This window comes from Balaenoptera acutorostrata, chromosome 2 (genome assembly GCF_949987535.1).
Source record: "Balaenoptera acutorostrata chromosome 2, mBalAcu1.1, whole genome shotgun sequence".
In the NCBI taxonomy this organism is placed as follows: Eukaryota; Metazoa; Chordata; class Mammalia; order Artiodactyla; family Balaenopteridae; genus Balaenoptera; species Balaenoptera acutorostrata.
In genome coordinates, this window is record NC_080065.1 from 3294295 (window position 1) to 3307466 (window position 13172).

Consider the following 13172-nt stretch of genomic DNA (forward strand, 5'->3'; position numbering starts at 1 on the left):
CAAGTTTGTAATCCCCCTGAAGCTGTACATTTTAGGGGAAATTCTAAATATTTTCCTGAATTCATTTCCTCTGCATAGTTAGAAAAAAGTCAAGATATAAAAATTGGATCTTAAAAAAAAAAATTGGATCTTAATCTGTGCTTCCTGACTCAGAAACAGATAAACTAATTTCATTAAAGCTTCCATAAAAAGTCACCTTCGGGAAGGACATGAACTGGAAAGTTCCAACCTCCAAGGGCAATAATGGCCTGAAAATTTGCTTGTAATGTTTGTGTTGGTGTTGACTTTCATGAATTTTTAAAAAGCAGTGGGCTTATTTAATTAATTTATTTGGGTTTTGCATAGACTGAGGGCTGGCGCTTCTAAGTTACAAACCGTCTGCTTGTGCCAAAGAGAGGGATTTTCCATTCTTGCAAATTTCACCATTCGAAAGAGGGGAAATTGGGGGTCGATAAAAGAAAAGGGAGGGAGGGTGGGTGAGTGGAGAATATGAAGGACACTGAGGGGGACCAGAGATGGGTTCCTTCCAGGACATGTGGCCCAGGATGTGAGGTCCCAGCAGCGGTCTGCACCGTGGCGTCGGCCCAGCTGCGAGACTCGCTGGGTCTGGGGTTCAAGCGCCCGGAGTGGGGACCAGCGTGGAGATGACCAAGGGCCTGCGGTTCACCCAGGCCTGATGCGTGGCCTGCAGGCAGGATTGTCGGGGAGGTCAACAGAGGGAGGGGACAGTCTCAGCAGGCAAGAAGGGAAGGAAGAGCACGATTCCAGCTTCCCATGAAAATCTGGAGATTTCCACTCTGAAAGGCCGCTGCCCCCGCTTCACTGTGCACCCTGGGCCTGGATCTGGGCCTCTGTCCACTTGCACCCTCTGTGATGGGGTCGATCCTGGCCCCTGGCTCACCTGGGCTGGGCGGGTCAGCTTCACCCCCACCCAGTGGGGAGGTCCAGAAGCCCTCACATCATGAGGTGTGTCCGGGACCCCACACAGGATGCAGTGCTCCTTAGCAGGTCAGAGGTGAAACGCTCCTTGAGACTTAGCAATCCTGTAACCCAGGAGGAAAGTGTATGCGATTATTAAGCTAAATTGTACCGGTTTTCAGCTTTCACTGAAGAGTTGTCCTCCCCTGATGAGCCCTGTCATGGACAGAATGTCTGCGTCCCCCACAAAGGCATATGTTGAGCCCTACCCCGAGTGTGGCCATGTTGGAGATGGGGCCTCAGAGGAGGTAATTAGGGTAGGAAGTGGTCACGAGGTGGGGCCCTGATCCCGGAGGGTTAGCGTCCGCATAAGAGGAGGCACCAGAGGGCCCTCTCCTCTCCTGTCCCCTGCGGCCGAGGCCTCATGGGACAGAGTGAGGAGGTAGCCGTCTGTAAGCAGAAGAGCCCTCGCTGGACACTGAGCTTGGGCTCCTGGCCTCAGAGCTGTGAGGAAGTAAAGCTTTGCTGAGTGTGGGGTTTTGTCAAAGCGGCCGAGACCCCTGTGATGATGTGATGGGGAGGGAGGTTTGGGACCTGATTTTTCTCTCTTCACGTGGAGTGTTTGGTGGATTCCTTCCCGCCAGGGATTGGATTTGCGTCGTTGCTGCATTTACTTTCCAGCCCTTCAGCTGCCGGAGCCCCCTTCCCTCTATCACTGACACTTTCTGGAAGACAGCCTCCCCGGGGCATTTCCAGCAAAGATACACTTGTCTTGGGTTGTGTCAGGGCCTTCAGGGGAGGGAGCCGGCCCTGCTGTGTGCACACCTGCCTCTTACCCCAGGCCCCAGGCAGGCCCCTGCAGAGCCATCGTGCAGAAAGATCACCTGGATCATTTTGTGCTGGTTTTATTTCCCCCATCATCTCTTAATTACCTCTGAAAGGTGAGTCTGGCCCAGGGGAGGGGCAGGCTCTTGGTTCATTCACTCATTCGTTCACTTTCTCCTGGTACCTGCATCCTCCTCAGGACACGTGTCCCCCCGGCCCCAGGACACAGAAAACAACTTTGATTTTTCTCTTGCTGCCCCTGGATGGACTGGGGGTGGCCCCAGACTTTCCTGGTCCCTTCTGGGTCATTTAGTGCCTTTCAGTCAAAACAGTTAAATCTCTAAAAGTATTTCCAGTGTGAGCCTTCTCCCCGCCTGCACAGAGGCTCCAGCAGGCAGGGGTGGGGGGCGCCTGGCGGTGAGCTCAGCAGCTCCTCCCTGAGGTCCTGCCTCACTGGGAGCCATGGTTTCTGGCCCTTTCAGGTTGGAGTAGCAGCAGGAAGAAGAGGTGAAGATTGGGATTGGGAGAGCTCCTGCCTGACCGGCACTGCCCTGAGCTGGCACACAAGGCTGGGTGGTCTTGGTGTTTTCTTGGCTTCTGAGGACCATGTACCTGGGGGTCTGTTTGCCTCAATGGCCAACATGGGCGACCCATCCTCTCCAGCTGGTTCTTTGTGTTTCCTTACTTAGCCTGGGTGTCAGATGGTCTGAAGTCTCTTCTCTTGTCTCCAGGCACCCTCCTGGGAGGAGCTGAGACACCCTAGGCCAGTGCTTGGACATTGTGGCCCCACCTGCTCCCCAGAAAACGTACATCTTTGACCTGCTGGTGGGCACGTGGTACTTCTCACTTTCACTCCAACCTCCTTTGGATTTCTTGAGTGTAGAGAGACTCCAGCCCCACTAGCCCCTGGAGGCACGTGGCAGGCCCTCACAGGGCCATCATGAAGCCCCTCTCACTGGGCATCAGGCGAGGAGAGAGCCCCCACCCATCTCCTGGTGCAGGTGGGGGTGTGGGATGAACAGCACAGCCCTCCAAGGAGGCCCGTCTCCCAGCTTCAAACATCTCTCACCTCTGACATCTTTGCAGCCTTGCCGAGGTCACCTGGGATCTCACTTTGGAACCCAGGTATAGTTGGCACATGTATAGTTGCGGGGCCTTGGCCCAAATTCAGACTGAAAAGTTTCACATTAAAAACCAGTCATAATGCAAGTAAACAGAACAGCTGCCATGGTCCCTGCCTCCTAGAATTTAGAGTCGAGTGGAGAAGATCTGCCACCAGACATACAGCCTCTTCCATTTCCAGCAGATACAGTGGCAAGTAACCAATCAGCCGTCCTGCAGATAACATCCAAAATTTAAGATAAAATATCTGAAACCTTTAAAAATATATTGATCAGCCAGCAGGAAATTAAGGAATACTCAAAGAGATCAAAAACTAAGTGCAGCTGAGAACCCAAAGAGAACGTATTAAAAAAAAAATTTAAAGGATGCACTTCATGCAGAAGGAAAGGAAGGTTTGGGCTTCGAGAAGGAATGGATAAGAAGGTGGTGACTACATGTATCAATCAAAGCAAACACTGATGTATAAAATAGTAGTAATGGTGTATTGTAAGAACAAAAAAAGAGAGAAATAAATCCCTAGCCGTGATAGCATATAAATTTGGAGCGGGAGATTTGAGTTAAAGGTTTCAACAGTTCTTGTATTAATTAACTTTGGAGGTTGATTAACTAATTCATAATAAAATTTCCAGGATAACCATCAAGATAACAGAAAGGTATAATTTTCAAACTAATAGAGAGAGAAAAGTGGAATGAGAAAATATAAACAGTCAAAAGAAAAAAGCCAAGAAGGGAGAAAAAAGAAACGTGAAAGTGTGGAACAAATAGAAAGCATAAAATTCCAAATGTGTCACTAGTTACAATAAATGTAAATGGACTAAACATGCCAACTAACAGATAAGGATTATTAAAGTGATTTACTATATCTGTTTACAAAAGGCACAGAAAGGGTGAAAGTAAAAGGATGGAAAAAGATGTATTGGAAACTGAAATGAACTGAAATAAATCTGATGAAGTTATATTAATATCAAAAAATTGATTTGGGGATGAAAAACACTACTGGAGATCATGAGAGAGTATCATTTAATAATCATTTAGTAATGATTAAACATTTTATTTCATCAAGCAAATAAAATTATTTTAAATTTGTGTAACTTTAATAACATAATCTCAAAAATATAAAACATATTGATAGAACTACAAGGAAAAATACATGAATTCATCATCAGAGAGAAAGATTTTAGATAGTTCTCTCAGTACTTAACAGAGCAAATAAATAAAAATCAGTAATGATTATAGAAGATTTGAACAATGCAAAAAAGGGTTAATCTCATGGACATTACATAACACTATACTCTGAAACTCAGAACTCACATCTTTTCAAACCTACATGGAACTTGTAAATATATTGAAAACATATTGGTCAATAAAGCAAGTCACAATAAATTTCAAAAGACAAAATCATGAAGAATGCATGGTGAGCCCTTATGGCAGTTAAGCTGGAAATCCATAAAAAAGATGACTTGAAAACCCTGATATATTTGGAAATAAACATATTTATAAATAAAATAGATCAAAGAAGAAAGCTTGATGGAACTGAGAAAATATTTATAAATCAAAATGCGTGGGATGCAGCTAATGTAATTCTTATAAATAAATAACCTTGAGTGTCTATATGTAAAAGAAGGAGGGCTGAAATTAATGAGCTAAGCATTCAGTTTTGCAGGTTTTTTTAGACAATTTTTTAAAATTAATTAATTTATTTATTTATTTTTGGCTGTGTTGGGTCTTTGTTTCTGTGCGAGGGCTTTCTCTAGTTGTGGCAAGTGGGGGCCACTCTTCATCGCGGTGCGTGGGCCTCTCACTATCGTGGCCTCTCTTGTTGCGGAGCACAGGCTCCAGACGCGCAGGCTCAGTAGTTGTGGATCACGGGCCTAGTTGCTCCGCAGCATGTGGGATCTTCCCAGACCAGGGCTCGAACCCGTGTCCCCTGCATTAGCAGGCAGATTGTCTACCACTGCACCACCAGGGAAGCCCCAGTTTTGTAGTTTTGATAAAGAAAAGTAAAATAAACAAAAGGAGAGTCAAAGAAAGGAAAAAGTAAAGGGGAAGATATTAGTGAAATAGAAAGGAAACATACAATAGAGTTCCTTTAAAATGAAAAAAACACAAACATCTGGTGAGACTGATCCAGGAAAAATAGCAAATAGTATTAGGAATGTAAAAGGAACACAATTATAGATGCTGCAGATATTTAAAAGATGGGTTGAGGTTATCATGAACAAATTTATGCCAATAAATTTGAAAACATAATAAATGCCTAGAAATATAGCTTATTAAAATTGACTCAAGAAGAAATAGAAAACCTGAATAGTCACATGACTATTTGAAGCAGTGGTTAAAATCTTCCCACAGAGAAAATCTAGGCCCAGATAGAATTAAAGCAATTTCTATCAAATATTAAAGGAAAAATAAGTCCACTCTGTACTGAATCCTGTGGTGTAGAATTGGAACTGGAGGTATCGGTGTGAACTCACACGCACACACACATATAAGTGTGTGTGTGTGTGTGTGTGTGTGTGTGTGTGTTCTAGCTCTGTCTGCTGAAAGGGCCACACCAGTAGCAGGGAGCACAACTTACATTCAGATCTCGGTGTCCAGACATGGTTCACCATTAAAAGGAGGCTTTCTGGCCTCCGTCTAGAGTTGGAGCAGAGAAAGGACACGATGAGCTTAGAATGTCCGTGCTGGACAGCAGGCCGTGCTCAGAGCGTGAGGAGACATGCCCTGGGATGCAAGTCATCCTGAAGGGGCTCCCCTGGCCGGGTCTGGGACAGTTTCAGCGTTAAGATGAATAAGGATGGTGATGGATTATAATCCAGCGAATAAAATGGGATTCCATAAATCCACACTGATGTAAATAAGTGAATGAACAAATAAATACTAAGAGAAAGTTCTTCCTAACAATACATCCATTCTAGATGGATGACTGTAGAGAGAAGAGGTGAATTATAAAATCCCCAGTTGGTAACCATTGCAGGAATAATTCAGGCCAGAAACATCAATGGACGCTAAGATTAGTGGGTGAGCAGGTGGGGAGCAGCCTGTGGGGACAAGTGTCTCGAGGGTGGGGAGGGGATCCTGGGGGCTGCTGACCCAGCTCACCTGCGGCCTCCTCACAGCCCGGCCCCCTGGTCTCTCTCCTCTAGGCCTTGCTCAGAGTCACCCCCTCTGGAGGCCTCCTCCAGCCACACTGGGACCCTCAGTGCTCGCCTGTGTCCCCAGGCGGGGGCTGGAGAAATGAATGACCGTGGGCAAGCGAGTGACCCGGCCATAGGAAAGTCCACAAGCTGATGCAGTATAATCCTGGGGTGGACTCTTCTGTTTTCTAAGTACGGCTCTGCGTGAAATGAGCACGTTTATTCACACTCCTGAAGTTTCTTCTCGCCTAACTGAACTTGGGGCTTTGACTGGCAGTTTGAATCCCTCCTCTCCCGCAGCCTAGCTGTGGGGTTTGGAAGGACGGGCACCCCTGCCCGTACCGCCTGCTGGCGCCCCCTCCCCAACCCGCCTCCCGCCGTGGTTAGGTAAGAGCGCCTCTGGCTCCTGCTGTTTTCTTCCCAAGTGCTTCCTGCCACCTTCCCCGTGCTGGGTAGGCGGACCCCTGGATGCGAGAGCACAGAACTCGGCGAGCAAGTCCGTTCCTGGCGGCCCAGGTGCAGAAAACCTGTCCAGAAGGAGACTGAGAGTCAGCAGTGTCCTCTGCAGACAGCACTTTCTTCCAGCCTGTATGATTCATGTTCATCTTCCAAAGGCAAAACAAGGAGTTTATCGTTTAGTTCTTGAAAAGTGAAGGGAGGAGAGTTTGAATGTCTGAAAACTTAAGTGGTCCATTAATTTGAGGCCAGGATTGCAGCGGGGTCTGAAGGCACAGTGCGGCGGGGAGCTCCACGCCCTCCGTCTGGCCCCGTCCCGGACACCAGGCCTGGTCACCGGTCTCCCCCGGCAGGTGCATTGCACTGCATGGGAGCCCCCCGCACGCCCGCGCATCACGGAGAAGAGCGGGTGTCAGGAGAGGTGAGCCGGGGCTCTTCAGGGTTCCTGTCAACTCCTGGACTCACGTGGCCTCTGGGCCCCAAGACTTGTCGCCAGGGTCACCCAGAGTGGGGCCTGGCGGTGGGAGCAGTGGTGAGTGGAGCCGGTTAACAGCCCAGCCTGTGAAGGCGGTCGTTCCCCCACGTCCTGGACCTCTGACTCACAGGAGGGCGTGCCGGGCCCCGCAGGTGGTGACAGGGGAGCCCGCCGGAAGGTCCTGCGCGCCCAGCCCCCGGGCCTGGTCTCAGCCGTACGAGGGGGACGGCCGCCAGGGACTTGCCCCGCCGGTTACTCAGCTCGGCTGCTGTGACAAATACACAGACCTTTACTTCTCACAGTCCTGGAGGCTGGAGGTCCGAGGTCAGGTGCCCCATGGTCGGGCTCTGGTGAGGACCGCTTCTGGGTTGTCCCCACGTGGCGGAAGGGGTGAGGGAGCTCCCTGGGGTCTCTTATGAGGACACTAATCCCATTCGTGGGGCTCCACCCTTGCGACCCAAAGGCCCCTCCTAACACCATCACCCTGGGGGGCCAGGAATCTGGGGACACAGGCATCCATCCACAGGCCTCGTGGAGGTTGGCGCTGAGTTGGCGGCAACAAGATGTGGACGCAGAACATCAGGACATTTACGGGGCACCCGCTGCCCCACGCCGCTCAGAGCTCCTCAGGTGTGTGTCCTTGCTGGATCCTCACGACAGCCCATGCCCGTCTTATGGGAGCGCTGAGGCTCCCAGGACACCTGCTCGGAGCCCCAGCTCCTCTGCTAAGCAGGCCTTTGAGGGGGTCTGGGCTGGAAGTGGTCAGAAGTGGGAGGCATGCCTGCTCCTTGGGGTCCCGGGAGCTCCATGCTCACTGTTTCCCTCCACCCTGCCCTCTGGGCACAGCGTGGGGGAGAGCAGGGCAGAGCCGTGGTCATGCCAGCTGCCTCCAGAGGGACACGCGGACAAGCGTGGATGTCAGCCCTGAACTCGAGGGCCTAGGGGCCAGCGTGCTGCTGGACCAGGGCTGGAGGGGAAACGACCCAGGTGCCAAGGCCATGTGTGCTGCACAGAGCACAGTGCAGAGCCTAGGGTGCTCCCTCGATGCTGAGATGATGCCAGGTTTCACCAGGCATGTGTTCGTTCAAAGCAGGGGCTGGGCTGTGGACGTGGACCTGTCCACCCCAGGAGCTGCAGCTGGTCAGAATCGGAGGTTCAGCCCAGCTTCCTGTGGTGTCCCCAGCTTCTCTCTCAATCACCCCGGGTGGCAGAAGTCCTGTACCCCAATCCCGGGACAGCCCTACACGTCCCAAATTCAGTGTGCCCCACAGTCTGGGCTCAGCTGTCCTGTCCCCTGAGGAGCTGGCTGGGATCAAAGTGGCTTCTGGGTGTCACGCACCATCTAGGGGCAGAGATGGGGCGTCTTCTGGTTTCTCCTCCACCGGGAGCACTTGGCACCCCTCAGGGGCCAGACCCAGGCACAGGACCCCTGAGAAGCTGCTGGTGGGGGCGGGGTGTCCATGGCCCAGGGCTCGGCCCAGGGTGGTAACTGCCCCGAGTCTCCTCTGTGGGAAGGATGCGGAAGGAAGCTGGGTACCGGGTGGGGCCGGAGGGGTGCAGTCAGCCCCAGTCTGAGCCCCAAAGGGCAGTGGCCTTTCCATTCTTACCCTCCCCCTACGGCTGTGTGTGCAGCATATTCACGGGGACGTCCACTGTCTCCACGACGATCCCTCACGTTCTCTCTGTTCCAAATGAGCCTTTTCAGGTATGCGAGAAATCAAGGAAGTGAGAGGAAGGCTGGTTCCGGTTGATTCTACAGCCAGTTGGTGGACAGCCTGGACCGGGCAGTGAGAACCTCAAGTGCGGCTGAGCTCGGGCCTGAGTGGGGGAGGGAGCCAGGGCTCCAGGCGGAGCAGCGGGTCCAGGCTGGTCTCAGGGTCCAGGCTGGGCTGCGCGAGCCCCTGGGAGCCCGTTCATCTCCGGGAGGGGCGGCCCTGGCTGGGCCTCCCCTTCTGCCTCGAGACCCTGAGCTCTGTCTACAGACCAGAGGCGGCCCGGGCTCTGCGCTGCGGGAGGACGGCTTCCGTGGGACCAGGGCTCTTGGCCGCTCCCACCTGCCACTGCCCCTCAGGCTAGGCTGGGCAGGAGGAGGGCCAGCTGCCCACAGGGTGGGGCTGAGGGGACGCGGGTGCCACCGGGGGTCCCGTCTCACGTGGCTTGGCCCCCTTTCTGGGGACAGCGGCTCACCAGGGGCACGAGGCCCTTCGACGTGACAGGCCTTTCCGCCCCTGGCTGGACCGCAGGGGACGCCTCGAGCGCCGGGCCTTGGGGCACTGCTCCCCACAACCCCGTCCCCAAACGTCCCTTCTCGCGGGGCCTAGGGGGCCACAGCGACTCCTTCTCTGCACACTTTCACCAACTCCCCGTGGACCCCCGCCCCACACACCTGCTCCCTGCCAGCTTTTCTCCCCGGCCTGTTGCCAGGAGCGACCAGGAGCAGGCGGGGGCGGGGCGAGCCGTGGCGGCGGGCTTGCCCCTTGTCACGAGGGAGACCGGGCGGAGAGGGCGCCGGCGATGGGGCCGGGGTCCGCCTGCAGCGGCCCCTGCCCAGAGCCCTGCCTCCCCTCCAGGGCCCCGCTCAGCGGGAGCTGGGCTCCCTCCGGGTCAGACCCTCGGGTGAGACGTGTGGTAGCAGGGAGAGGAGAGGAAGCGGCACCCTGCAGAGAGACGCTGGGACGAAGTACCGGACCCAGGTGACGGCAGAGCTGCTGGGAGCGCGGGCGGCTCCCCCGCCCCGGGGCTCTTCCCCCAGCGGCTCTCTCTCCCCACCGCCGCGGGCGCTCCCCTCTCGGGGCTGCTCCCCCCTCCGGACTGTCCCCCCCCCCCGAAGAGGACTGGCCCCCGCAGCCTGCGGGCCTGGAGTTTGCTGCCCTGAGTCAACTTCCGGGCGCTCCTGACCTGGGGGCCGAGGCTGTCGGCTCAGATGAGTTTTCGGGAAGGCGCCCCCCACCCTGGCTGGGCCTCCGGGACAGCCTCGGAATCACATTCGGTTTCTTCTAGTCTCACCACAGGCCTGGGGGTGGGGCGCGCTGGCGGCCCTGCTCGCACGCGAGGCCCTGGCCGGGGTCCAGGCGGCTGTCACTGCCGCGCTGACGCTCCATCGCGTGACAGGAGCCCGAGGAGGCCCCCGCCGGGCGTGCCCCGCGGAATGTGGCTGCGGAGGAGGGAAGTGCGGGTGCCCGGCGGGGGCGCACGCGAGGCTGGGGCGCCACGGGGGGGCGGCAGGGGAGGGAGGTTAGGAGAGGACCCCCGCCCGCCCCCGCCACGGCTGCCCCCGTGCGGGCCGTGGCCCCTGCACGTCGGGGGGCGACCGAGCGCATCTGTCTGTGCGTCGCGGAGTGGGGCTGGGTCCCGGCGGGGGTCGGCGAACCGCGTCCGCCGCGGTGACGTCACCGCCTGGGGCTCCCCAGCCTCCGGCGTGGGCGGCAGCACAGCCCGCTCGGCGTCCGCAGGCCCGGGGAGCAGGGAAGCCCCGTCCCAACGGCCCCTTGCCCCCAGCCCAGCGCGCACGGGGGCGGGGAGCTGGCTGGAGCCGGGGCGGCCCCTGCAGCGGCGTGTGTGGCGGGCAGGCCTTGGCGGTCTGGACTGTGGCGGTCCCCCTGGGCGCGCCGAGGCGGGGTCCTGCCCCCCAGCCCCGCTGCTGTGACCCCACGTCCGCCCAGGCCCGCTTGGGCTCTGCCCACCCAGCTGGGAGACGTGGCCTTGTGCTGTCAGGGGGCTGCGGGGAGGGGCGGGAGTGGGACCCGGGCCCCCGCCGGTCCGGTCGGCGTTTCCCTCCTTGAGCTTTCTCAGCCCCTGAGAGCAGAGCACGGGGTCTGTGTGACCCTCTGTCAGAGGCTCGGAGCATTCTGACGCCAGAAGGTTCCCTCGGGGACATGGCGCCTCTCGGCGGGCTCCTCCTGGGCCTGACTAATCCGAGCTCTATGAGTTTCATGCGCTCACCTCTCAGCTTTCTGAGCAGAGTGGAGCACAAAATGGATTAAACGTCAGTTAACGCCTCTGGCTTCTCTGCTCAGAGCTGTCTCACTGCCTTGAAAACCAGCAGCCTCGAGGGGAGCTTGGCTGCTGGCGGGTTTCGGTTGGGAAGGGAGGCCTGGGCGTCTGCGGCACACACGGCGTCTGCATCTCTGCCCAGGGACCCAGGTGTGCCTGTCGTCTTTCCCGGAACACACCTGTTTTCCCTCGAGGAAATGCGTTCGTTTCTTGTTGTATCTAGTGCAGGAGAGGAAGGCGATGAAGCGAAGCTTCTGGGAGAGGGAGGGACGGAGAGACCAGCGGAGACTGAAGGCCATGGCAGGGCCACCAAGGGCCACCGTCCAGGGGCCTCTCTGAGGGCCTCTGCATCGTGCACTTTGCCCCTGTGGATGCCCTGAGCCTGGCGTCTGGGGTGTAAATGAAGGGCCACCTTGGCCACTGCCTCTGTGTGTGTGTGTGTGTCTGTGTGTGTGTCTGTGTGTGTGTGTGAGGGGTCTCGGTCCACAGGGGTCCTGGCCCAACCTGGAGAGCACGTTGGGGGCCTGCTGTCCTGGGGCCTGGGACCCTGCATTTCTGACCAGCGCCTGGGGGAGCGGATACGCCCTGGAGGGAAAGTCCAGCACAGCTTGCTGGTTTTGAAAGAGAAATGCTGGAGAGTCCCATGCTGTGGTTATATTTTACCCCAAAACCAGACGAGGCAGGGACCGCCTGCAGGGCCCTTGGTGGCGCTGGCATTTCCCCTAAATGAGGGGAACGGTAGGCACAGCCCTCCCAGCCTCCACAGAGGCACCAGCGCCAGGCCCGCTCCCGGCCGGGACCCCCTTTAATGCCTGGGCCTTCAGCAGCCCCCAGCGGCCCCCATAATTCCCCGGTGCCGATGATGCTGAGCACGGAGTTGGGGGTCCCCCACCAAGTGCCAGGGGCTGGGATGTGGATGACGTCTGTCTGTCTGACCTGCACATCTGTCTGTCTGAGCTTTTCGCCCCAAGTGGACGTGAGGCCGGACGGGGGGGGGGGGGGTTGGAAGAGGCAGCGTGAGCCTGCAGGGCATGCCCGCCCGCTGTGGGTATTGGCTGCTCCACTCTGTGTGAGGGGCGGGGGCTCCAGGAGGGAGGGATGGGTGAGGGGCACGTGGGGGTCCAGGCCGGTGATTGCTTACCCAGACCAGTGGTGTCCAGTTTGGGGACCTACCCATGCTTGGGTCTTTGGGGACCCCCGGAGAGTCCCTGAGGTGGGGAGGGGGGTTAAGGGGGTTGCAGGAGGGGAGGGGGAGTGCAGTTTCTGGGGAGCAGAGTGGGGCGGGGTCCTCAGGTGCGGCCTAGCCGTGAAGTCCCGATCCCCCGAATGTCACCCGGCTCCCACCCAGCTGCCCCGCCCACCGCCCTGGGTGTCTGGGCAGCGAGGAGACCACAGGTCAGCGTGCCTGCGGAGGGTGGGTGGCAGTTGGAGAAGCGTTGGGGGCCCGTCACTAACTGTGCTCTCCTCCGACAGCCCTGCAGCAGCCGGCGGCCGGTGCCCCCTCACCAGGAGACAGGGACCCGCGTGGAGGGTCTGCCGTGCTGGAGGGAAGGCTGCTGCTGGAGGTGAGCCCTTGCCCGTGTCGCGTGCGGCCGTGTCCCCGTGGGCCTCGGTTGTGACCGCTTACAGCCACTGGGAAGTTAAGCCTCAGGAAGGGTTGCGGGGTGTCGCTCCAGGAACCCCCGGGGGCGGCACAGGCGGTGACCTCGAGGCCCCTGAGTTTCAAATCTGAAAATCATTTTCTGTTCTGCATTTTCTGCTTTTGCTTGTCAACGGGAGAACCCAATGAAAAATTGAGTGGGCTTTTTACCCCTCAAAGTGAGGACAGAAGACTGTGCATTGTGCGTCCCAGGTCCAGCAGGCGAGCCGGCTGTCCTGTTGTCGGTACTACACGCTGGGCACCCCCCCCCCCACCGGGCTGGCCTTCTCACCTGAGATAGACCCCGCCGGCTGGTCCTGAACTGCCTTTCCTGACCCCGTTGCTCGTGGGTCCGTTTCTTAAACCAGAAAAGAGGAGGTGGAGCTTCCTGGGTTGGATCAAATCACAGAGCGAGGGTGCCGCGGCCTCCGCTACAGAGACTCAGGCCCTGGTCTGCCCCTCCTCCAAGGGGCTGGGGGGATGCAGGCCGACCCTGCGCAGGACAGTGTGGGCGCTGCGGGAGAGGGGCCCGTGGCCCGCTGCCCCTCAACCGGCCGTCGAGGTGACCCCGGAGCCGCGCCTCCCTGGCCGTGCCAGGAGAGCCGGG

General features: G+C 56.8%; 1 protein-coding gene across 4 annotated transcripts in view; it reads left to right on the forward strand.

Moving 5' to 3' along the window:
• Nucleotides 1-13172, forward strand: part of AHRR (aryl hydrocarbon receptor repressor) — a 74398-nt gene that overhangs the window by 21041 nt on the left and 40185 nt on the right. For 2 of the 4 annotated variants that reach the window (XM_057540284.1, XM_057540285.1), the window contains exon 4: nt 12400-12491. In XM_057540284.1, the coding sequence (XP_057396267.1) occupies nt 12400-12491 (92 nt within the window). Of the gene's footprint in view, nt 1-2474; nt 2869-6011; nt 7564-8638; nt 9627-12185; nt 12322-12399; nt 12492-13172 lie in introns of those variants that run through there. The other 2 variants (XM_057540286.1, XM_057540287.1) reach the window with 2 other exon arrangements.